The following is a 24900-nucleotide window of genomic DNA, read 5'->3' as shown; positions in this document are numbered from 1 at the left end:
TTCAGTATCATCAATAAACAAATAATAATATATTCTTATTAAATAAAAAAAATATGTTACAGAAAAATCAACTCAAATTTTTCATATCGAAAAATCAACTTTGATTATAATATGATTAAGATCAAATCTGTGAAATTTGTTTTTGCTCTTTTCCGTTTTTGAAAGGGGGATAGCGCACAATTTTTCCATCAGGCTTCAATGAAAATATTATCTATTCTTCTATTGGCTTGCATGCAAGAAAACTTTTCTGCCGTGAAATGGAAAGATAAAATAAACTGGAAAAATAATGATTGTGAGCTAGATCAGACTTTATCACTTTCTGCTCGAGAAAGAGCTGAAAGAGGAATAATTATTGGATCTTTTAATGTTCAAAACACAACATTTGAATGCTCATGTGTCATTCTCAAAACATCAAATAATAAATCTTTCTTTCGAATCAATGAGCAATCAATTCTTTTCCTCATGAGCTGTGCTGCAATTTCTTCTTCTGAATACAGTTTTTTTGTGATTGATGGAGGAGTGACAGATGCTAAAAATCTTTCAATTTCCTCGATTCGCTCATTCGCACCAATTCCAGGCTTATTCTGTTCATCATCCGATGCAATGTCATTTCACAAAGAAGCATTCATTTCTCTTTCCGATTCGTTGCTTTCATCATTTGAGATGTCAAAAACTCCACTCCTGGCAGCAGATATTTGTTGTTCAGTTTCTGCCACCTGCCTTTTAATGCACAACATCACATCAACATTTCCGGTTCGGTCTGTATCCCCAACGATATCAGTTGCAACTTGGACAACGCTCGATGGTTGTATTTTTCATAGAGTCAGTGATGTTATTGATGGGGGAATTACAAGATCAGTGAACCGTCCATCTTCTTCACTTGCAGCACTCAACATCACCTTCGAAAGCTGTATCCGTCAAGAAAACATAGCTGTATCAAATAACAAACATATGACACAGCAGAGACTTGATTCAAATGATTCGAATACTTTCACTGATTGCGAATGGCATGACATTTACGTTGGAGGTGTTGGAAGTTCAATCTATTTGACGGGTGGCTCGACTCTTGAATGCACAAGATGTAGCTTTCGCAATATGAGTCAACAAAATGATGGAGCTGTTGATGTTCAATTTGGATTGGGCGTAAATATGACAGAATGCAATTTCACAAAATGTGAATCTTTATCAACTGCAGGAGGAATGATTCTTTATGGTTTGAATGGAAACTATCATTTATCAAAATGCGTTTTTCACAGATGCGTTGCAACTCAAAATTATGGAGGAGGATTACGCTTGCATCAAAGTCATGGAACCGAGAAAGGAGTGATTCATGAATGCAAATTTGAGAGCAATGAAGCTGGATCTTTTGGAGGAGGAATTTTTTGTGAGCACCATTCGTTTTCATATGAATTATCTGATTGCTTGTTTTCGAACAATATTGCAAATGGAACAGGAGAAGCAAATGACCGTGGAGGTGGAGGAATATCACTCTCTTCAACTGGATGGATGAATAACGATCCTCCTCCTGTCATATTCTCTTTTTGTCTTTTCATTGAAAACAAAGCCAGATGCAACGAGGGACACGATATAAAAATCTCAAATTCATTAATCAATGTCAATCCGTTTGAATCATCATATTCCACAACACCAGAAAATCGAGTGCATTACAATGATAGTGGAACTGCATTTGATTGTTGGCTTCCAACAATTCGCACAACATATTGCAGAGCGAATGTGATCTCGGGAACAATATGTGGGTTGTCGTTAAACGAACCGTGTGGAACAATTGAAAAAGCATTCAACACCTTGGAAAGGGGTGCAAAAGTGACCGTTCACATTTTGAATTCGATATATTCCCCGTTGGCAATGATCATCGATGGGGGAGAAGCCTCATTTGAAGGTGAAAGTGCTGATAATTGCATCATTAACACATCCTCGCTGGATCCTTCATCATTCTTGTTCACTTTGACTTCAGGATCGATGAAAATATCGCTTGTTACCATTCGTCACAACTCCGCTGATTTTTCTGCTTCACTGTTTGCGATGGGTTCTGCTTCACAGATGCTTTCATTGAAAAGCGTAACCATTTCCGGGCTTGACGAAACAGCTGAAAGAATTTGGAGCAATCCTCTGTTTCGCGTCATATTTTCCAAGTTTCAAATGGACAACTGCTTGGTTGAGCATATTGCCTTGTCAAGTTGCTCGCTCTTTGAAGAATATGTTGAGAGTGGAGCGGAAGAAAGCATGCTGATGAATGTGACATTTTGCAACATTTCAAAAGGAGAGGGAAATGGTGGAATATTCTCGGCATCAAGAGGAAGAAGCGATCCAATTTGGATAAAAAATGTGACGTTCAAAAACTGCTCATGCAGTGAAGGAAACGGAGGATGTATCGATTGGAGTCTGATGCAGGGAGGATCATTCAAGATTGGGCAAAGCAACACTGCAACAGAGATTCATGATTGCGGGGCTGAGAACGGGAATGGAAATCCAAGCGGAGTGAGTGACACTGGAAGAGGAGGAGGATTATTTCTGGCGTTGTCTTCATCAAGTGATGCGTTTGAGATTGTGAATGTGGTGTTCAACGGAAATCATGCAGAACATGGGAGGAACGTGTTTATTGCATCAAATCATCTGGAGTTGATCCCAGTTGAGAGATTCGCATTTGTCTTGCAAATGAATGAAGATGCGAGTGATGCAGAAGGGATAGGCGATGCCAGCAACACTTCACTCATCGTCCCCATTCTTTGCTACACTCAAGATGTGCCTCAAAGTGGGATTCAAGTGTCTGCTTCTGGTGACGATCATCCTCGTTGTGGTTTTTCGTTTTTCAAATGCAGAACGCTGAGCTTCACGGTGAATAGAGCGAATGGCTCTCCGATAAGCATTATTGTTAAGAGCACAGTGGATGTTGGTGAAACTGTTGTCTTTTCCAAAACACAGACAGATGTTGATGCAGCCGAAGATGGGGGGTTGCTTGTGATCCACGGAGAAGCATCGTGTGCAGAAGAGAGCTGCAAGGGATTGTTTGATGTTTCGAACAAAACAACAATGAGAAATCTTGTGTTGAGCTTGCCCTCAGTTCTGCAGTATCATGAAACGCTGTTTCACTTGAAAAAAGACACGTTGGAATTCAATCAGTGTGGATTTCAATTTTCGACTGGTGTGAATGCGATACAATACTCGTTGTTTGCTGTGGAAAGAGGAACAGTGAAAGTGTCATCACTGGAATTGGACTCAATGAAATTTATGAAATCTGGGTTCACTGCAAGCGGAGACGCATCTCAATTTGTGATTGAAAATGTCGATCTGAGAAATATCTCATTATCCCGTGAAAATGGATTTATTGAGATTGCAAATGGAGGATCATTCATTGTAAATGAAATGAATGCCAACGAATGCAGCACGGAAGGATGCAGCTTGATTTATGCAGGAAGCAGTTGTGTTCTGAGATTGAGCATGTGTAATTGGAGTACTTGTCAATTCACAGATTCTGGGCTGATAAAGGCAAGCGAGGCAAATGAAATTCATGTGATTAATTGCAATGGAAGCGGAATCAATTTGGAAACAGGAGATGGAGGGTTGATTGGTGGAGTGATTGCTTATGGTGGAGTTGTTGTGGAAAACACAACCATTGAAGACTGTGTTGCAGAAAGAGGGAATGGAGGAGGATTGAAGCTGAATATGAGAGGCAGCGCCGAATTAAGAATCAGTTTAACAAGCGATGCCACATCAATAAAGAGATGCATTGCTGGAAGAACGGAGCAAGGAGATGGAAGTGGACATGGAGGAGGACTCTGGCTGGGATTTGAGGGTGAATCATCGAGATTTGATTTGGCCGGAATGAATGTGGAAGGGAATGAAGCAAGATGTGGGAGAGATGTGTATCTTGTCTGCCAAGACTTGAGAAAGACTGTGACAGCATCAACGTTTTCATTTTACGCAAAGATCACTGAGAGGAACAACTCGCTGATGGGGAAAGACAGATCAAAGTTCGAAAATGATGTTGATCTTCTCATCTTCCTCGAAGGTTACAGCTCGTTGGTCATTGAAGTGGATGGGCTGACAGGAGATAATGGAATATGGTGTGGCATGGAAGTGTGCCCATGTGCAAGTGTGGATTATGGAGTTCGCAGACTTGCAGGTGATGAGAAACGAATAACACTCTCTGGACGCTCAGCAATAGAGCAGGAGACCGATCTGACAGGTATGAGTGTCGAAACAAAAGCAAATAGCCAAATCATTGTGATAATAAAGTCAATAATTGGAGGAGAGTCAGACAGCGTTATTATTTCTGAGGGAAACACTCTGATAATGAACACAGTTCTTCAGTTTCCAAAACGCTTTGATGAAACAAAGCACACTTTGATCAGTTCAACATCACAAAACGGAGTATTGGAAGTTCAGAAATGCATCTTTGAAATGCAGGAAGAGTCGAGCGAAGAGATTCAATACTCCATAATGCGATGCAGTGGAGCAACACTGATTATGAATTGGACAACCATTCACAACATAAGAACAGCAAAGCCTGTGTTGGAATTGTCACTTCTTGGAGCTGAAAATGAAGAATCCCACGATCCAATAGTTAGCTTCAGCAACTGCACATTTGCAGATTTGTCCAATGCAAATACAGATTGCGCAGTTCTTTTCAGCGAAGATGCAAAAAATGCAATTGAGATGGAACAGTGTAATATGACGAATGTGAAGTCAATTGCAAGCAACACAGGTGGAGCGATAAACATTAACCTATCTGGAAGTTGTTTGTTTGAAGTGAGTAGTTGTGAGATAAAAGGATGTGCTGCTGAAACGAGCAATTCTGGCAAGGGAGGTTGCCTCTTCTTGAACAACAAACAGGCAGCTTCTGATCTTTCTTTTATGTTTACAAATGTTAATTTCGAAGGCAATGACGCATTTCTTGGCAAAAACATATTTATCCTCAGCAACGATCTGAATGAATCGGTGACAAATCAGACATTTGCATTCAGCGTTGATGGGTTGAACGACAACTCGAATTTGTTTGTGGGAACTGATGAGAAGCGGAACAACACGGATCTCCTCAGATTTCTGATTGAATACAGCAATTCAGTTGTGGTTGTGTGGGAAGAAGGAGACGATGTTGCGAGATGTGGAAGCGATGAAGATCCTTGCAAGTCGATGTGGATGGGGCTGAAGCATATTGTCGGAGATGCAAGCAGCAAGACTGTGGAAATCAAAGAAAAGGCAAGCGTGGAAGGTTCATGCGATTTGTCTGGGCTGGTTGTTGAGCCCCAAGGTTCAGGAGGAGATGAAGTTGTGCGTTCTGCTCTTGAAATTGGGAGCAAAGAAGAAAGAATAGTGTCTGTATGGATAAGCAACAGCATAACTCTTTCACTGAGAGCACTTGACGTTTGCACATATCGCTTGCAGCCAAATGGAAAAACAGGCATATTCGAAAGCGATGGTGAAATGCTTGAATTTGACGATTGCTCACTGTCAACCAATGGAATCGAAGATGAAATGGATAATGCTGCTCTATGCTTTGCGAAAAAGGGAATTTTGCGTTTATGGAAGTGCATGATCACATCGTTTGAAGCGAAGCAAAGTGTTTTTGTGATTCTTTCGGGAGTCCAGAGCTTGTTTGATGAATGCAGTGTTTCACAAACAAAAGCTGAATGTGGAAGTCTGGTGAAGGTGCAAGATGAAAGCAGAGACCACAAAAACAACGAAAGAAATGATGTGGGCGAAGTTGTTGCAAAGAATTGCACTTTCTCCTCAGTGAATGTGAAAGACACAGATGCAAGTTTGATATGCAGCACATGCACTTGTGGAGTGAAAGTTAATATTGAATCGTCTGCGCTGGAAGAGTGTTGCGCAGGTGGAAGCACAAAGGGAGGTGCAATTCTATTCGCGCTGAATGAAGAAGGATCATTCAAGCTGAAGAATGCAAGTGTCAGGCTATGTGGATGCTCAGCGAGCGAGGGAAAAGGAGGAGGCGTGTATCTTTCCACCAGACTGAATGGAGAACTGAAGTTTGTGTTTGATAACGTGACTTTCAGAAGAAACACAGCGAAAGTTGGAAATGACGTGTTCATCGAGTGCCACCACATTGAAAGCCAGATCAACGAAACGCAGTTCAACCTCGACTTCCGCGATGAAGAATTCATCAAACAAAATTCAATATTCGGGATGGACGAGGTTGATTACAAGGAGAAGGCGCTGGATCTGATGAGTCTGATTGTGAAGTATCAATCTGACACCATTGTGGTATCGAGCAAAGAAGGGAACGGAGGGAGCAATGAGCAGCAGTGTGGAAAACCGAAGCTGCCATGTGCCACAATCGGGTTTGGGCTGCGGCATCTGACTCATGATTTTTTCAGTCAGCTGTTTGTCGATGAGGAGTCAATTGTGGACGAAGAAGTTGTGCTCGAGACATTGACGCTAAGGGGATTGCAGGAGAATGGCAGCATTGTGACTGTGAAAGGAGAAATAAAGGGATCTGAGGATTTCGTGGTTCGCACAAGTGGCAATGTGCAGCTACAATCCCTTCTGTTCGTATTTGAGATTGTGTTGCAAACAGAGCGCACTTCTTTCTTGAAGGTTGACTCTGGCAAGGCAACACTAAATGCATGTTCATTCGAGGCAGGAAACTTGCTTGGAGGATCAAAAAGATCTCTTCCATTTTGTCTGCTCTCAATCGATGGAGGCGAATGTTTCCTGAACAAGGTGAACATTTCTTCGCTTTCGTTTGAATGCGACGCTGCCGTCTGTATCAAGAAGTCGACGGAAGTCAACAATCTTGTTGTCAAAAATGTGGAAGTTGAAAAGGATTTTGTGCAGATCAGTGGAAATGCATCAGTGAAGATGGAGAATTTGGATGTAAATGGAGTGGAAGTGCGCAGTGGATGCTTTATTGCAGTCAATGGAGGCGAGAGCAAGAGTTTGAATGAAGAGACTTCATCAGCTTCATTTTCTTTGTCGCTTTCTTTCATTGAGAATATCACATGTGTGGGAGAGGATGCAAGCGTAATTGGAATTGAACGATTTGACTCCATTGCGAAATTGTCCAATTGCTCGTTTGCAAGATGCCAAACACGCAAAACAACGGGAAGCATTGCTTCTTTGTCGTTTTGCAAAGATATAGAGATTAAAGGATGCCTGTTTGATGGAGAAAAGCAAATAGAAACAGATGGGCCGCACATGAGCAATGTCGATCCCTTCATTTGCGAATGGAACGGATCGCTTGTGGATGTGGTTCAAAGCAAATCAGTGATAAGTGACACGACTTTCACAAACTCTGATGATGGTGGCCTTTCAGCAAGAGGGGGAACAATGAGAATCGAGAAAGGCGAGTTTGTGAACAACAATCCAGCGATTGAGCTGTATCCTTCAGCTCGAAGAAATATTTTGTGCTCTGATTCGACCAAGCTCGATATGGCAAGTGTGAAAGCAGGGGATGGAGTTTTGCCAGATTCCTCATTGTGGATCTTGAATGACGGATGTGAGCTGAGCGGAATAGCCAGCGAGAGACCATCGGCACTGTTTATCCCTGTGCTGCATGAAGTGAAGAGCTCACCAATATCCTCTGGTGCAACAAATCTGACCCTGTTTGGGGAGCTTCTTCTTCCTTGCAACCTGACCTTGAAATTGTGCTTCACAAGTGGAGACGAGGAATTCATTGAACTCCACGAGATAAACAAAGATGGATTTTCTTCAGAAAATGAAATACAAACAGTCGCAACATCTTCACAATTGGAGAATGTGAGAGAAGAGACTGAAGTTAGTTTATGCGTTCTGTTTGGGAATGCCGATTCTCCCTCATCAACCCAGTCATTCATTCTGAAGAATAGAAGTGAGCCGGAACAAAAAGGAGATGAAAGGATCGTTGAAGGTGGAAATGAGAAGAAGTCGTGGTGGATTCTGGTTGTAATTGTTATGGCAATTGTTCTTTTTGTTGTTTTGATGATTGCTGTGATTTCTACTGTTCGTTGGAGAAAAGTGAAGAATGAAGCCGAAGATCTGAGAGAGATTGTGAATGATAATATCAGAAAAGATCCAAAGCTGATTGAGATGGTGACGATGGAGATGTCACCTGAAGAGCAATGGAGGAGAGCAGAGAGGGAGGCAGAGAAGAAGAATGATGAGAGGATGAAGAAGAGGGTGTATGAGACGAATATGCAACATTCAGAGTCATCGGAGCATTTGTTGAGTGAGAGTGGTTCCACTGAATATATCCTTGGAAAGGATTCAGACAAGATTCCAGAATGGGCATTGGAGAAGGAAGATGAGGAAGAGGTGAGAAAGAGATCTCCTTCTCCATCCATTTCATCCACTTCCACCACTTCGACAACTGATTCAGATTCAACATTTGTTCGATCGGAGAGTATGTGCCCAACCACTTCATCAATGTCGAATCTGGTGGATGCAATGGCCTGTTCATCGCCTCATGAGAAGCTGATTGTGGATCTGAGGGATTCTTTGTTCATGCTGCTGCATGGGAGCAACAAGACAAAGGAGATGCCGATTGGCTCCTTGAAAGAAAGAGAGCAAACAGCTGCTCAAATCCTGTTCTGGGTGGCTAATCTCGCTCTTCACTCATTTGATGAAATGGAAAACAAGCTTCAGTCATTGGCCAATCTCAGTCCTCACATTGTGTTGTTTTCTGAACACATGGTGATCTGCATTGTGATGCATTCCGATTTCCTTTCATCCGATGATTCAGACTCTTCTTCCATCTCATCATCAACAGTTGTAACATCTGCCAGTGGCAATGATGATGATGAAGACTCTCTGCCCTCATCTGCCTTTGAGGATGAAGATAGTTTCAAAAAAGAGTGCCTGAGGTGGAAGGCGCCTGAGCTGCTGATCAACAAGAAGATGGGAGCAACAAAGGAATCAGTTGTGTTTTCGATAGGAATGATGCTGTGGGAGTGTTTGACGCTGCAGATTCCGTTTGGTGATTATGAGGCAGAAGTGGCTGGGCAGAAAATCTTAAATGAGGAGAGGCCGAATATGAAGCATGTAGAGGGAAGTGAATTCTGCTATGTGGCAAGAGGCTGCTTGTCGAGCGAAGAGAGCGAGCGGCCTTCGCTTGTGGATTTGAAGAAAGTGTTTGTGCAACATCTCCCGAAAGATGCGTTCATATTCACGATTGCAGATGCACTATTCACCGAGAACCCGAACAATGCGAGAAGCGGAGCAGAAAGTGAAACAGAAAGTGAAACAGAAGGCTGGACGACTGAACCAACAACCATTCGAGATCGATGAAAAAGAAGAAGTTACAAGCTCGAAGCCAATAAAGAGAAATGGTCGCTTTGACAGCCAAAAGCCCAAGCTGTGGTCTGTTAATAAATGGAGCATGTTGCATTGGAGTTGTTGGAACCAGTATTACGCACACCTGTCAGTAACAAACCTTGCCTGCTTTGAACACCAAACGGAGAAAGAGATTGGATTTCTTTAAATGAATTGGGGATATGCGTGTTGTGTGGGGAAAAGTTTTTATTTGGCCGGATGAAATGGATAGTGGTGTTGCTCCTTTGATCCATACAATTGCAGAATGGCCACAAATTTTATTGGTTCTCTTTTATTATAATTTTCGGAAGAAGAAGAAGAAGAAGAAGAAATAGCTCGGACAGATAAGTTTTTAACTGCTATGTGCAGTTTCAAACATATCAATAGCCATCATTTCATATGCTTCGAGCTGTTTTTTCAATTTTAAAAAAATTTCAAAATGCATATTTCTTATTGATATTTTAAAATGCCTCCTTTTCTCAAAATTTTATAAAAATATGAAGCTTGTAAATAAATGTGTGATTATTCATTTACATTTTTGGTATTGGGATGCTATTTTTGTTTTATTTGATCGGGTCATCACATACAAATACATGTTTTTTGCATCATATATTTCTGTTTGATAATTAGTCAAAAAAACGAAAAGGTGACACAAAAAAGAGCCAAAATAATTATATCGTTCAATTTCTTTTAATTACGTTTGACACTTGTATGATTATTTCTGAAATCATGTTTTTTCACACAAAAATGACGATTCGAACATTTCTCTCGAATAAAATCAAATGAAAATAGAAAAGCAAAAAGGCGAATAAAAGAAATTGTTGTCTATTATTCAGCTGAAACATTTGTTTTGAATAACAATTATCATGCTTTTTTACCTTTTTTTATTAATACACCAAAAATTATTCAAAATGAGAATTTTTGCAAACCAATTAACAATTTTGCAAACGAGTTAAAAATTTTTCTAACAAAATAATTTTGCATTCCAATTTATAATTTTTGTGTTTGAAATGGAAAATTTTCAAACGAAATAAAAATTTTTGAATTCAAAATGAAAATATCTTCTGTTTTCATAGGAATTAAAATTATTTGATATAATAATAATTTTCAGGAAAAAATGAATTATATCATAAAAATTTCTCATACACATGAAAATCATAAAAACACAAAATAATTTCCGTTTCCAAAGTGAAAAACTGACCATCACAAAATATCATGAGAGAGAAAAGAAAATTTTGATAGGTTTTAAGTTATTATTAATTCGTATGCAAAAATTACTATTTTGTTTGAAAATTTTTTAAATTCGTTTGCAAATGGGAAATTATTTTTGAAATCATTTTCTTTCATTTCAGAAATTTCGGTTCTAAAATTTCTGCTAAAATATGGCAAAATTTTTTTGAAAAGTTCCTCTTCTTTAATGTTGTCCCACAAAAGATCACAATTGATCAAAAAATATCGATCATTCCTATCCCATCATATATTGTTTATCATTTCTTATTGTATTTTTTTAAAAGGCATTATAAAATATGAAGCTTCAAATTCATCTATTTCATATAATCTTTTTACTAACTTTTCATTTTTTATTTAAATAATAAACAGTCAGTTGTAACTTGTGGTAAACAATTATTTCCACAAATATAGACCTTTTTTGTTTCGTTTATTCAAATAGACATTTTGATTTTTTGAATAATTATAACCATTTGAACATTTCAATGAGTTGAAAAAACGAAAAAGTGAAAAGTTGTATATTTTGTGTTATATTTTTGAAAGTTAATGATCATGAAAATTTTAACGTTTCAATGCTCATGATTGAAAAATAAAATTCAAGAATTTGAATATATTTATCGATTACATATGTTTAATTAAAATTGAATAAAATCTGCAATTAAAATATCAAAAGGTTTGAAATCAAAAATTCAAAATGATATTAATCATTTTTTGAATCAAATGACGAATCACATCTTTTGTGGAGGAAATTTTCTCTTTTGCTTTTTTCTTATCTTTTTCTTTTCACTTTCATTCATTACAAGGAGAAGAAATGGTTTAAAAGTTCTTATCGCACGAAAACGGTGAGCATTGTCCGATTATCTATATTTCTGATCCTGACGGGGATGCTGTGTTTCTGTTTAGGAAGAGCTATCGACAGACGTTGTGGGGGTAACTGAAAAACTTATGGAGGATGATCATTCACTGCAGTTAAAGCTTCGCTCAGTTCCTTTATCACTTTCTCTATCCTCATCTTCTTCTCCAACTGGAGCATAACTCTAATTTGGCTCTGCAATCTAGATGTCGGGAAGAAAAGAGAAGAATGCCAAAGGGGTAATAAATCATCCGTATCTTCATCAGCGCCTGCGATTTATCCATCGAATGCCTCGGTGATGGTGGCAGCATCATACGCACCAGCAGGAGCGATGGACGACTTCAAGAGGCGGCTTCGGATTGTGGTGCCAGAGGCAGCTGGGGTGTATGGGCGGCACATGCCGCTGTCGCTGCTGCTGCTGCTGTAGCCACGGGCGCTGCAGACGCTGCTGGGATATGTTGTGGCTCGGCGGGCGGTGCTGCATGGGGGTGTTGTGTGTGCATACGATGTGGAGCTTTCAGCGATGCTTTCGGTTCCGCTGGTGGGGCAGCTTCCGTTGCTTTCATCTTTGATGGGAACGAAGTCGGTGAGCAAGCGGATCTTTGCAGAGGAAGATGTGAATGTGCTCCTGCTGATGTACGATCTGCTTGACTCTCCACTGCAGATATGGCGATTACTGCAGTCGTGACATGTGATGATGAAGTTTGACAAGGAAATGATGGGGTGAGGGGTCGCAGTGTGTGAAGTGGGGGAGATTGTGAAGAAGGGGCTGTCAGAGGTGGGGCTGAGGACGGAGGATGTGGTTCTGTCTCCAGCGGCGATTGCGCTTGCGGTGCCGGAGGAGCGCGAAGAGGAAGAGGGAGGAAAAAGAAAATGGAGTGAAAGGCTGGTATCTGATAGCGCACCGAAAGTTTGTGAAAAGAATAAAAAAGATGCAGGCAAAGCTGGAAGAAGCGATGGAGCTGCTGGTTGTGGAGGCGCTTGAGCTGAGTCGGCTGAGGTTAATGAAGGCGGGGGCAGAAGCTGAGGTTGAGGAGGGTGCAGACAATCAGCATTCAATGAAATCTGAAGTGTGCAGTTCTTCTCCATCCAATGGCATTCAACAGGAGAACAGGAGATCAGAAGAAGAAGAAGAAGAAGCAGATGGGTATTTGGGTATAACTTCAGATAGAAGTTCAGAGGAAGTGGAAAAAGATGTGGAACAGGTGGAAATGTCTACGAATGATTTGGGGATGAATGAGGAGCCAGGGAGAGAGGGCAGATCATTGATTTGGAGAAGGAAGAAGAGGAAGAAGAGGAAGAAGAATATGATGATAAAGTTGAGTGCGATAATGAAGATGACAGGAGAGGCTGAAGAAGCGCATCCTAAAAAATCAGGAGAATGCTAATCAACGAACGATCATTCAGAACACACACATTTGTTCCTTTTCAGCTTCAGGACAGCTCCACTGACAGGTCAGTTTCAACAGGTCAGTCCGTCACTGCCATCCTCTCGCAAGTGTGCTCATTTTTCCAGCAAATCCGCAGTCTTTTGTACCTGCACATCCCTTCGCTCCGAATTTCTCATTCATCCAAGTCAAAAGGTCAAAGCAAAGCAGCTTCCGAGAAGCCTCCTTCTCACAATACTTCACAGCTTTTAATGCACTCCATTGCAGTCTTCAATACACAATTCCATGACGTGAGCAGCTCCTTGGCGTTTGACCATCGGAGCTGCATTCAACAAGTGTTCACCTGTTAAAGCTCTCTTTTGCTTCTTCCACTCTTCTGACCTCGTCCGCTCCAGCTGCGCTGCAGAAGACTTCGCTGGCAGAGTTCCATAGAAATTATATGGATCTTCCAGACTCTCTGTTTTCCTGGTTAGGGAAGAAATTCTAACTGAAAGGTGGGGAAGAGGTTCATTCCATTGGAGGCTCCCAGAGTGGAGAATTTGTTTCCATTATGTGTGATCACCCGTGCATGCTGCCTTTCTTCACAGAGATATTTTTAGACTTTATGATTGCGATGAACAGAGCAGCGATTTATTCGCTTGTCAGAACGCTGTTTCGCTTGGAGATTCTTCAGGACGATATTTGCTGTTTGCATATGTTTGCGGTGAAGCCTAATGAAGAGGAACGGCATTTGAGTTCGTTGAAAGGTTTCGTTGAAAACAAAAAGACAGAGGAGGAAAAAGAAAAAGTTGGAGGATAAAGGATTCGGAATAAGAGGAGGATAAAGAGGATGATGAAGAAGATATCCGTTCAAATGTATTAGAATGTTCAAATGGATTATCATTGAATGAATCGTCATCTTCAATTCTGCTCACTTTTTTATTCATCAAAAAGAGCTGATTGAAAACAGGCAACTCTTTTGCTTATTTTCCTGCAAAATTCATAACCAGATCAGAAAAAGTTCAGTCATTTGAGAACATTTCATAAGAATGAGCTAAATGTTTTGATTCTTCATTGACACTTTAAGCTTTCTTTGTTTTGTCATCTGTGCATTGTAATATTATTTCTGATAATGCAATGAAGGCAGCTATCCAATTTGAACGTGCAGGAAAAATGGCTTCATTCTTTTCATTTGAGTCATTTTTCATTCCTTTTTCTTCCTCTGAAGACGAAGCATCTTGTGAATGTGTTTGATGTTCCTTTTGCAAACACAGCACAGTTTGTATCGAAAATGACTTGAGCGGCACATATGGCTGATCATCCTCTGCTTCTTCTTCTTCTGTGACTGCTGCATTTTATTCGTCTTTTATCTTTTTGTTTTTCTTTGCCTTTTTCTTTGATGTGCTTTTCGTTTTGTCTTCGTCTTCGATTGTCTTTTCGTTTTCATTCGTTTTGTTCATCTTTCTTTCATCTAATAATCTCTTCAGCTTCTTCATTTGGGGGACTATCAGCTCCTTCTCAATCGGATGCGTACACATCATCAAAAACTGCGCAACGTCTGCTGCAACAGAAATCGCTTCTTTGCTTAAAAGCTCCTGTTTCATTGCGCAATACAATGCAAATATCTTCAATATTTCCTGTTTCGCTTGAGACGCCCGAAGAAGCAGTACTGACAAATACGAAAGAAGATAGCGCTTCAGAAGCGGGCACATCCCAACATGCATTTCTAAATAGTGTCTGCCTGGATATTGATCAGAAAAAGTGTGCATCGAAGAGATGTTGAAAAAGGGGAACAAGCAGACTCATAGACGGCGGGTGAGGGATGTCTGAAGGCACACGAGAGACAGGCGCATTTGGTGCTCTTTCGGCGAATGGGAGTTCGTCTGATTCAAAGCAGATGATGCCTTTTAGAAGAGACAGAAGCGGAGTGAACAGCTCGTGGATCGTGTTGAACAGCTGCGGGAGAGTGTCTTTTTGTTCACTCGGCGCCAGAATGTCCTCTGATCAGATTTTGGTGCACTTTCTTTTGCTGCTCTACGATTTCGATGAGACAATTTCTCTGATCTCTCCGCGGGACGATTTGTAGCTTTTGTACGACTCCTCCAGCACCATCCGCCTCCGCTGCCACGAAAAAGCATGTGGAAACTTTCGAAAGGCGCTCATCTGCCGCAGTGTGAGAAGAGTCTGCAGTTGTTCGTTCTACAGCACAGTCAGTGCGAAGATGAAGCGCGAGATTGATTTCTGCTGAAGTGCATTCATAATCTGACTCAGCGACGTCTCAGAGGCATAAGGTGACAACGTCCTCAGAGTGCCCACGATGGATGTTATATAACTGCTGATCGAATTGCCACACTAGAGTGAAAGAACTGTCTATGAAAATGCATCAGACTGGTAAGCTGGGTTTTGTGACTGAGCAATCCATTGCTACGACTTAAACGACTTCACCAGACTGAACTTGGAAAGTGCACATGCATTCAAAGATGCGCTCTCATCGTTTGCTGTCCAATTCGCTTTGACAATTCCATCCGATTTTTCTGCTTCTTCATCCGTGTCTGCACTACCAGACTCTCCGATGTCTGCAAGTTTTGGTCCCTTTTTCTTGGTTGAGCTGTTCTTTTCGTCTTCTACTAATTTCTTTTTGAAGTGAGTGCCGTTTTCTTCCTTATTGGTCATTCTGTTGAACCTCTCTCACATTATCAAGCATTTTTTGACTGAAACTTTGATTCCATTCTTTTTCTTGTATGGAACGTTTTTCGAAAGATGATATTCTTTAAAAAGTGTTTCGTTGATTCATTGACTGTAATAATGTTCATGAAAGGAAAGATTGAAGAAAGTACACGGACAGATGAAGAACCAATATGATTGCTTGATCCTGAAGTTGAGTGAGATGTTGAATCGCAAGCATTTGGTAAGTATCCTAATTCCCATTTATCGTCAATTGATTATTCTCCGTTCCCTAAAACTGCTCACTCATCCTTCAAATGGATTCGAATTCATATCTCCATAATCTTTTATCATTTTGCATCTCTGAAATGGTGCTCTATTGCAAATTATGCATCCATACAGAAAGTTAAAATTGAAAAATAAAGAATAAATAACACAACTCTAAATAAAACAGCAAACCATTCAACTTTATATATTCATTGCTTCCTTTAACATGCGTAAGCAATAATTGGAGAATGAAATGTAATTATTTGTCTGGGCAATGCAAATTTCAGTTCGAATTTAAATTAGAAACATCAACAGAAAACTTTAATTTCTGTAAAAATTGAATTATAACATACCTTGAGCATTTTTGAACTCAGTGATTCCAATATGGACTAAGAGAAGTTAAATCATATTCATTGTTTATTAGCTATTTGAATTTTGATCACAAAACAGAATATATGATTTTTTGATTCAAAATATTTTTTCTCATTTAGAAGTTTGCAATAAGCCAACAAACATTGTTATGAAAGTTTGTTTTGTTAATTAGAATTATGGAAACGGAATGATAATAAAATAACTTCCATGGGTCAAATTTTTGATCTGATGTCACTTTTCAAAAAAATTTAGCCATATGGATTAATGATCACTGAAAAGTGAAAAAGCACTATAAAGAAACTTTTTTTCTTTATTTCAGATGAATCATTTATATTTTTAACAGTTGCGATAAATTTAGCATCTTATTTCGAAAGCTCTTCCCAATGACAAGCATCGTTTGAAAAATCTGCAACCCGAAAAAAGTTATGATTTCAAAAATAATCACAATATTAGCAAAATATTAATTATTAGTTCTAATTATTTTATTTCCAGATACACCAAAAATAATTCTAAGTCGAAAAACTTTCAATCAAAATCGAAAATTATTATTCAAAGTCGGAAAACTTTCATTCAAAGTCGAAAAAGTTGTAAACGAAATCGAAAAACTTTCAATCGAAATCGAAAATTTCACTGAAAAAAAAAAAAAAAAAAAAAAAAATAAAAATAAATAAATAAATAAATAAATAAATAAATAAACGTGAAATAAAAAGTATTCCACAAAAGATAAAAATATTCTGTTGTTTTTGGAAATATTATCAGCAATGTTTGCGTTGTAGATTTCTGCAAATAATGAAGATTTCGAACCAAAATTATTTCAAAAATAAACTCAAAACACATCTTAGAACATTTGTTTTTTTCAATAAGAAATGAGTTGTTTGTGATGAAAAAACATTAAATAAGAGAGTCAATAATGTAATCTTCATTCTACATAAAATAGGAAAAAAAATAAAAATTGTCTATGGTAAATTTTCTGTGAAGAAGGTTACTTTCAACTGAAATGAGATAAAAATATGTCAAAATTTCTCTCATAATTTTAAATTTGTAATTGGTCAAAAGAAAGCAAAGAATAACACCGGAAAAAAGATGAAAAATCATTATAATTACAAATGTGATTGATATTTCAACAAAAACAATGTTTTTTGACTTGTATTAATTTTTGTCATCTTTTTGAAAATTTGAAGTTTTTCGAACTTTCGACTTTGGTTGAAAGTTTTTCGATTTTGAATAATTTTTGATGTAGAAATGTCAATATAATACCAACATTAAATTTCAAATTCGACTTATTTCATCATCTTGGAAACAAACACAAGACTCCGTTAATACAGTCAAAACCAGATATAATCACGTCTTATTTAATCAACTTCAGTTGAAATCGCTTTTTTCGATGCACAAACAATTTTTGCACTTTTCATTCATTTTTCATCATGAGCAATCACATTTTTGATACCAATAGGTGACTTTTTCATTGAAATTTAACAAACTCTGTATAAATTCACACTTTCTTTTGAGATAAGAGATATATACAGTCTAAACCGGATATAATCACATCGGTTTTTGCACAACTTTTTGTGACTGTATCCGATTGTGATTATACATGATGATACTTCACACAGAAGAAAAAAAAAATAATATTTTTGAAATAATTTGTTTTGGGTTGATTTTTTTATTTTTGGAAAGTCTTCACAAATACACATTTTTCACTTGCTTGAACAATTTTGATAATAAATATACATTATTTTGACTTATTTGAGCACATTTTTGAAAAAGAAAAAATTGAAATTATTGATCATAAAATCGATTTTCAATTGAAAAATCACTCATAATAATAAAAATTGTGATTATACATTATCAGCCCTGTGATTATATGCGATGAAAAATGAATGAAAAACAAACAAAAAATGTCGGTGCATGGAAAATGTGACTTTAAACGAATGTGATAATATTCGACGTGATTATATCCGGTTTAGACTGTATTTAATTTCAATGGGATTAAAAACAAATGAACGACAACGGTTTATTTATTAAGCTTATTATGCTGCATGAAAGGAAATAAAATTCATTCGAATGTCCAATTGAGATTACACATCTGATCAAAGCTCTGACGAAAAAGGATTTCAGAAAAGATCAGCCACGTTAATCTTTTGATCAAATATTTTGTTTTTTCGACAATTCAAAAATGTGTTCATATAAGTCTTTAAAAACGTATAAATACAATAAAGATATAAATTGAGATTGAAAATTGAGTGTTAATGAAGAAATTACAAAAGTGCAAATAACAACCCAATATTGATTAATGGAAATAAAAAGTATTTTCAATTTAAAAAATGAATAGTTCCATCGATGATTATTGCAGCCAGAAAAAATCACAAAAAATTGTGCAAAATCCGATATGACAATATATATTTTTTTCTGTGTTTGCATAATTGCAATTATTAGTGAATGGAAACAGAAATTTGATGAAAATTCAGTAAATATTGGAAATATTCACATCAAGTTTTCCACAATTTTTTTGTGACAATGTCCGATTGATATTATTTATAGTGCGGTCAAATCGAGTTATGTTTGAATACATTAGAATAACAGATATTGAAACAGAAGGAGGACAGGAAAAATAAGTCTTAATTCTTATTTTTATTTTTATTTTTTTTTCATTTTTATTTTTTTATTTTTATTCTTATATAGTTTGTGTTAATAATGGTGGACACTTTCAATAACTGTGGACAGTTGCATTATCTCAACAACTGTTGATCGTTGCATTTTAACAATAAACCCAATTATTCCCTCAATGAATATGAACTTATAAAACATGCAGAAATGAAACAACTTTCTCTGCAGAATTTTGAAAAACACTTTTTTAATTTTCGGAGAAACCCTAAGAAATAAAATTCACATAGTTTCTCCGAAAATTAAAAAAGTGTTTTTCAAAATTCTGCAGAGAAAGTTGTTTCATTTCTGCATGTTTTATAAGTTCATATTCATTGAGGGAATAATTGGGTTTATTGTTAAAATGCAACGATCAACAGTTGTTGAGATAATGCAACTGTCCACAGTTATTGAAAGTGTCCACCATTATTAACACAAACTATATACAGTCAAAACCGGATATAATCACACCAGTTTTTGCACGACTTTTTGTGACTATATCCGATTGTGATTATAAGCGATGTGATTAAACACAGAAAAAAATAAAAACAAAATTATTTATTAATTAATTTTGGGTCGATTTTTTAATTTTTGGAAATTCTACACAAATACACATTTTTCAATAGAAATAACAATTTTTATTGTTTTATTATGTTATTCAGACTTATTTAAACAATATTTTGAAAAAGCGAAAAATTGAAATTTTTGATCAAAAAATCGATTTTTCATTGAAAAAAGCACCCATAATAATAAAAAATGTGATTATATATTTTCATCCCTGTGATTATATTCGATGGAAAATGAATGAAAAATGAACTAAAAATGTCGGTGCATGGAAAAATGTGATTATAAACAAATGTGATTGTATTCGATGTGATTATATCCGGTTTTGACTGTACAGTAAAAAATACACATCTTCTTTTTTTTAATTGTGATTATTCGCAGTTTTCAATATAACTGAGGTGATACTAATCGAACTTCACTGCATTACATTTATTTGAAATGACAAACATGAATTAAAAAAGTATTCAATGAATTCTGCATTTTTTTTGTTTGCCAACACAAATTCTGTTGGTGAATAATCAAATGAGGATCTGCTAATCCATTAAGATCAGCTTTAGGTAAAAATTTGCAAGTAAATACATTTAAATAATTCTTCAGAGTTAACACATTAATTTTGATCGAAATACCAATATATATAGTTGTCATTGATCTGTCCAATAAAGGAATAAACGCAAATCTCTTTTTATCAATGGAACAAGTTTGAGAAGCATTTACAAACTAATATTTATGTAATTCATGTCTAAATATTTTTTATATTTAACTTTTTAAAAAAATTATCTCATATGCTACATTTTTTGATGAACTCTGAAAACACATATTATTAATTGGCTTTTTTTGTGAAACAAAATGATCACACTTAATTAATTCAGACCGAAAGAGCATTCCAAAAACAGGAAACGGTATTCTTGGGACGCACACATCAGCTTGGGAAAAAGCACAAGAAGAGCCTTCGCTATTACCACAGCGTGGGTCTTGGCTTCAAGACTCCACGTGAAGCCATCGAAGGAACATACGTTGATAAAAAATGCCCATTCACAGGTAATGTGAGCATTCGTGGCCATATTCTTCGTGGTGTTGTCAAAAGCACAGCAATGAAGAGAACAATTGTTATTCGTCGCGATTATCTTCACTTTATCCCAAAATACAACAGATACGAAAAACGTCATAAGACTCTTTCAGTTCATTGTTCCCCATGCTTTGAAGTGCACAACGGTGATATGGTTATCGTTGGACAATGCAGGCTTGAATATTGTTTTTTTGATTATTCATTTTAAATTTTGTATTTTTGTTTCGCACATTTGTTTAAATTAATTTCTGTTCATTTTTAGACCATTATCGAAAACTGTGAAATTCAACGTTATTCGTGTTATTCCTCGCTCTGACTCGAAGAAACAATTCAGCAAGTTTTAATTATACTCAATCACTATCACTTCCCAAGCATGGATTTTTAACAGAAGAAATAACACTTTAAATTTATTGTCTAATTTTTTTGTAGATGTTTTTTTAGCAAATATTATTGTTTTGAAGGGTTTGTGCGAATATTGACATTTGTCAAACGAAAACAACAATATTTAAAAAGGGATCAAAAATTTTCTACCTCAAAAAGAAATTTTAAAAAGAATTTTGAAAAGAATTTCCATCTAACTCTTGATCATTCATCATACTTTTTCAAAAAAGAGAACATATGCTTGATCAACTGGAACCTCCTTTGCAATACTGACCTTTTCGTCGTTATAAACGACCCACTTTGATGTTTGATTGTTAGATGCATCTGCAGATGTGTCTGCGTGCTTCACAAAGCAGATGTAATGCCCCGAGTGAACGCTGAGGCCTCTGTGTGTGATGAAAGAGGAGAGGCGATAGACAGCTGGACGCGCTTTGTTGAGCTTTTCGTGAGCAGCATAATCGATGCAGAGAGACTGGGGAAGCGGAAGAGAGGGACTAGCAGTGCAGTCGCTACACGCAGCACTCCTCTCTTCAAATCCATACAAATACGCATCATCTGCGTCTGCAGCTGAAGAAGAGGAAGAGGAAGAGGAAGAGGAGGAAGAAGACTGCGATGTAGACTGAAGAGCCTGATTTGCAGCGGAATGCCGCTCTGATGGATCCTTTTCTGCTTCCTGTGGATATGTCATTATCCACATGACCATCTCCTCCACATTTCCTTGTTTTTCTCTGAACGAGTTGATTATCTGATTCTGCGTGAATCCCATCTCAAACAAACTTTCCATGATTTCCTTTGGAACTTCCTCTTTTGCTTCCTGCTTTTCCGCTGGAGGCTGATCAACCTTCAGAGGAGCAGATGGCTGTGAGTTGGAAGACGCTGTGGTTGGTGGGATATCAAATGAAGGGTCGTCCAACGTGGATATAATCCATTCAATTGCCTCGTCGGGCGTTCTCTTGCCTTTTTGGTAGGCGTGCTTGATTCTTGCTTCAGAGAAACCCATCGATGTCAGCTGAGAAATCATAAATGCTTCCATTTCATCAACTGGGGAAGTGTTTGGTACATCTGGTTTTTGAGTCGTTTCTCCTTCGACGTTTTGTTGAGTTTGTATTGATTTCTCTGCTTCTGAAGAAGAAGATGACGATGATAAAGATGAAGATGATGCTTGTGGTGTTGTAGCTGATGATACATCAATTGAAAGTTGCTTTTCGCTTGAAGACTTTGAATCTTGTTTTGGAAGCTCCTCTTTCTCCGATCCAGTTGAACTGTCATCGGTCATTTTCTTTTCCTCCGAAATCTCATCATCCTTCACAGTTTCTGATGGGCTGATTGAATACTGTCTTAAATCGAGATTGTCTTCAAGGGAAACAGCAACAGGCACTTCGAGTTTCCTCGGCTGCCAGTTGTGATACACAGTTCTGTTGATCTTCACAATCAGTGTGGATGGCGTAGTCTCCAGCGTTTGTGTGCTGATACACCCAACATGCCCACACACTTCACATCTCGCATCAATCTCCTCAGGTGAAAAAATCGACTGCAGCAGGTCTTCGAGTGTTCTTGTGATTGCTATTTCGTTGTTGTCTTCGTGAGGCTCAGCCATTTTTTCTTCAATAGCAGCACTTGCATTCTGGCTGCTTTGAGATTCCTGTGTATTATGTGTATTTTGTGTATTTTGTGTATTTTGTGTATTTTGTGTATTTTGTGTATTTTGTGTATTTTGTGTGTTTTGTGTGTCTTGTGAACTTTGTGGAGGCTGCGGACGAGGCGTGCTTTCTTCCTCTCTCTTCATCCGTCCTTCCACAGGCGCTGCGCTGTCAAATGCAGCTGCCTCAGGAACTGCCCCATCAGCTTCAGCAAGCGACATAGCCAGCGCCAAGTCTGCCTCTTCCTGCTCCTTCTTTTCATTCTCAAGGAATCCTTCGACGTCTTCCATCTTCTTCTTCTCCTCAGCCTTCTGCCTTGCCCTTTCTTCAGCCTGCGCATCGCGCATCACTTGCACAGAAACCATAATTTCTGTTTCTTCTTTGCTCAGATCGAGGTGGCAGGTGAGATCGCTCGCTGGAAGAACAGAGTGTCGCTTTGCATGGCAGTTTTTGCACTTTAACAGATAAAAAGAAAGAAAGAAAGAAAGATGAATAAAACTGAAGTTAAAAAAAAAGATAAAAAAACAATTTAGCCAAACCTCAATTGTGCGTCGAATAGAAAACGAAAACAGACTCGAAGGATCTGTTGTGCATGCTTTTGAGCTTTTAGAGGAGGAGGAGGATGAGGGAGAAGAAGAAGAAGAAGAAGAAGAAGAAGAAGAAGGTTGCTCTGAATTTGAAGACTGTTCCTCATTCTTTATTCGAAGAATGTTGAGATCTTCTTCGTCTCGATGAATGGTATTAATCACATGCAGCACAAAATTGAATGCGTCTTGCTGCGAAAGAGAGGAAAACTCTGGGTTGCTTCCGCAGAACGAGGACTTGAACATCTTCGGTGAGACAGACCAGTCTTTAGCGTCTTCTTCATTCTCCTCTGTCAAATTGTTCTTTGACTCAGAATCATCTGCGCTGTGTGCTTCATCAGTCAGTGCACTCACTCGTTTTATTTCTTCTTCTTCTGCTTTCTCTTTTGAACGCTTCGCATTTGCAAGAGCCTCTTCAATCGTTATTGGTGCCTCAATTTGAAAACGTTCACCTTCTTTTTCATTGCCAGTTCTGTCAACTTCACTCTTCATTGAATCAGTCTTCCTTTGTCTCCCAAACAACGCAACAGCCAGCTTCGTCATCTGACATTCTCTGCATCGTCCCTGTGGTGCGGTGCAGTGAGTGAGATGGAACGAAGAACCGCACAAATACCTCTGCCGGAAAAGCGGGTTTGCCAGAAGGCATTGCAGTGAGCTGTTCATATAGCAGCTGTTCCCCAAGTTCTTCAGGCCCCGAAAGCCTGCCCCTTTCAAAGGCACGAGATTGGACCCGCCTTCGAACACAGGGTCGTATGAAGAGAACAAGTTCATGTTTTGCTCGAGCTCTTGTTCAGCCATCGACACTTCTGTCTTCTCGCAATGGTTCAAATCCAGCCCAACCGCAGCGAGATGCAGAGGAAGGTCGACATCATACACAATTTCATCGCACAGATAGCAGTTCACATCTGTCACATTTTTGGATATTTTGAAAAATAAAAATATTAAAAAAAAAAAAAAAATGAATTTGAGTGAAAATACATTTGTTCAATTAAACCTCCAAATCCATTTGCGGACACAGTTCCTAATTTAACTGCCAATGGATGCCCTGTTTCCTTATGATGTGCCAGTCCATGTCCTTTCCCACCTGATCCATCGAAATTTTCACGTGAACATCCAATATTCCCACAGCTAAGACATAACCATAGGTTTTTGGAAATTGAACAATTTGAGCATTTGCAAACGACTGTTGAATCGATAAACAACACAAGGATTTAAAAAATATCATCAATTTTAAAATATCGTCGAACTGTTTTTTCCAAAAAGAGGAGCATATGCCGGGGGTTTAAACTTGCTTATATGAGGACAAGGAACTGTCTTTGCCTCCCATGCTCGAATATCATCCATTTCTAAAGCACTACGACTGCACTTTACATGAGAACACAGCTCTTGAAGGATCTTTTGAAAAAATTAAAAGTTATTAAAAAATAATTGATATTTACGTATTAAAACAATAAAACATATACTTGATTTGACGAAAGATCAATTTCACACAAATCCTTTTTATTTGATTCTGCGCAATGTAAGCATACGCAAATAATGTTTGTTTCTGTTTTTGTTTGTGAAAGCTGAGATGATGCATGCACTCCTGAAACAATGGATGCTTGCTTAACTTCTCCAGCATCATTCATTATAATACCCATCTGTTCTTCACTGTTTGCAAACTTTTTTTGTTGAAGTCGTGCGTAAATGCAGTGATTCGTTTTAGCTTTATGTATTTCAGCATGTATTGGACAAAATCCAGTGAAACAAGATAAGCAAACAAACAGGCCATCTTTCGAATATGGAGTTTCATAACAACAAGCACATTCATCCTTATAAATCCTTACATTATTCCAATCAGGTCTTGAAAGTGAAGAAAGATGAGGGCACTGTACATCCATGTTTAAAAAAAAAGCAATAAGAAATAAAAATGTTAAGGGTAGTACAAGTTTTGAAAAATAACACTTATGAGTTATTTGTACGGAAAAAATAGAATATCAAAAATAAAAGTTGATCAAGCAAAAAT

At 37.9% G+C, this 24900-nt stretch overlaps 6 protein-coding genes across 6 annotated transcripts; 3 read left to right on the top strand and 3 right to left on the bottom strand.

The window, feature by feature from the left end:
- Positions 1 to 194: 194 nt before the first annotated feature.
- On the top strand, positions 195 to 9774 carry MONOS_3841 (uncharacterized protein). Its single transcript, XM_067873865.1, has 2 exons — positions 195 to 3871; positions 3902 to 9774. The coding sequence occupies exons 1-2, from the start codon at positions 199 to 201 to the stop codon at positions 9241 to 9243; spliced, it is 9015 nt and encodes a 3004-aa protein (XP_067720857.1). The 5' UTR covers positions 195 to 198; the 3' UTR covers positions 9244 to 9774.
- Positions 9775 to 11623: 1849 nt separating this feature from the next.
- On the bottom strand, positions 11624 to 12436 carry MONOS_3842 (uncharacterized protein; the record flags this gene model as incomplete). The annotated part of the gene is made up of 1 exon (XM_067873866.1): positions 11624 to 12436. The coding sequence occupies one exon, from the start codon at positions 12434 to 12436 to the stop codon at positions 11624 to 11626; it is 813 nt and encodes a 270-aa protein (XP_067720856.1).
- Positions 12437 to 14536: 2100 nt separating this feature from the next.
- MONOS_3843 (uncharacterized protein) lies at positions 14537 to 14800 on the top strand (the record flags this gene model as incomplete). Its single annotated transcript, XM_067873867.1, has 1 exon — positions 14537 to 14800. The coding sequence occupies one exon, from the start codon at positions 14537 to 14539 to the stop codon at positions 14798 to 14800; it is 264 nt and encodes an 87-aa protein (XP_067720855.1).
- A 338-nt stretch (positions 14801 to 15138) lies between these two features.
- Positions 15139 to 15387, bottom strand: MONOS_3844 (uncharacterized protein; the record flags this gene model as incomplete). Its single annotated transcript, XM_067873868.1, has 1 exon — positions 15139 to 15387. The coding sequence occupies one exon, from the start codon at positions 15385 to 15387 to the stop codon at positions 15139 to 15141; it is 249 nt and encodes an 82-aa protein (XP_067720854.1).
- Positions 15388 to 19877: 4490 nt separating this feature from the next.
- On the top strand, positions 19878 to 20802 carry MONOS_8694 (putative 40S ribosomal protein S11-1). The gene is made up of 3 exons (XM_067879125.1): positions 19878 to 19921; positions 20094 to 20464; positions 20553 to 20802. The coding sequence occupies exons 1-3, from the start codon at positions 19913 to 19915 to the stop codon at positions 20632 to 20634; spliced, it is 462 nt and encodes a 153-aa protein (XP_067720853.1). The 5' UTR covers positions 19878 to 19912; the 3' UTR covers positions 20635 to 20802.
- MONOS_8695 (putative ubiquitin carboxyl-terminal hydrolase 5/13) lies at positions 20709 to 24805 on the bottom strand. Its single transcript, XM_067879126.1, has 5 exons — positions 24359 to 24805; positions 24143 to 24290; positions 23890 to 24078; positions 22851 to 23800; positions 20709 to 22766 (listed from the first exon to the last, which is right to left on the bottom strand). The coding sequence occupies exons 1-5, from the start codon at positions 24773 to 24775 to the stop codon at positions 20883 to 20885; spliced, it is 3588 nt and encodes a 1195-aa protein (XP_067720852.1). The 5' UTR covers positions 24776 to 24805; the 3' UTR covers positions 20709 to 20882.
- Positions 24806 to 24900: the final 95 nt, after the last annotated feature.

This window comes from Monocercomonoides exilis, assembly GCF_001643675.1.
Source record: "Monocercomonoides exilis strain PA203 chromosome Unknown scaffold51-639645, whole genome shotgun sequence".
NCBI classification, from domain to species: Eukaryota; Preaxostyla; order Oxymonadida; family Polymastigidae; genus Monocercomonoides; species Monocercomonoides exilis.
This window is presented reverse-complemented; position numbering and strand designations above follow the sequence as displayed.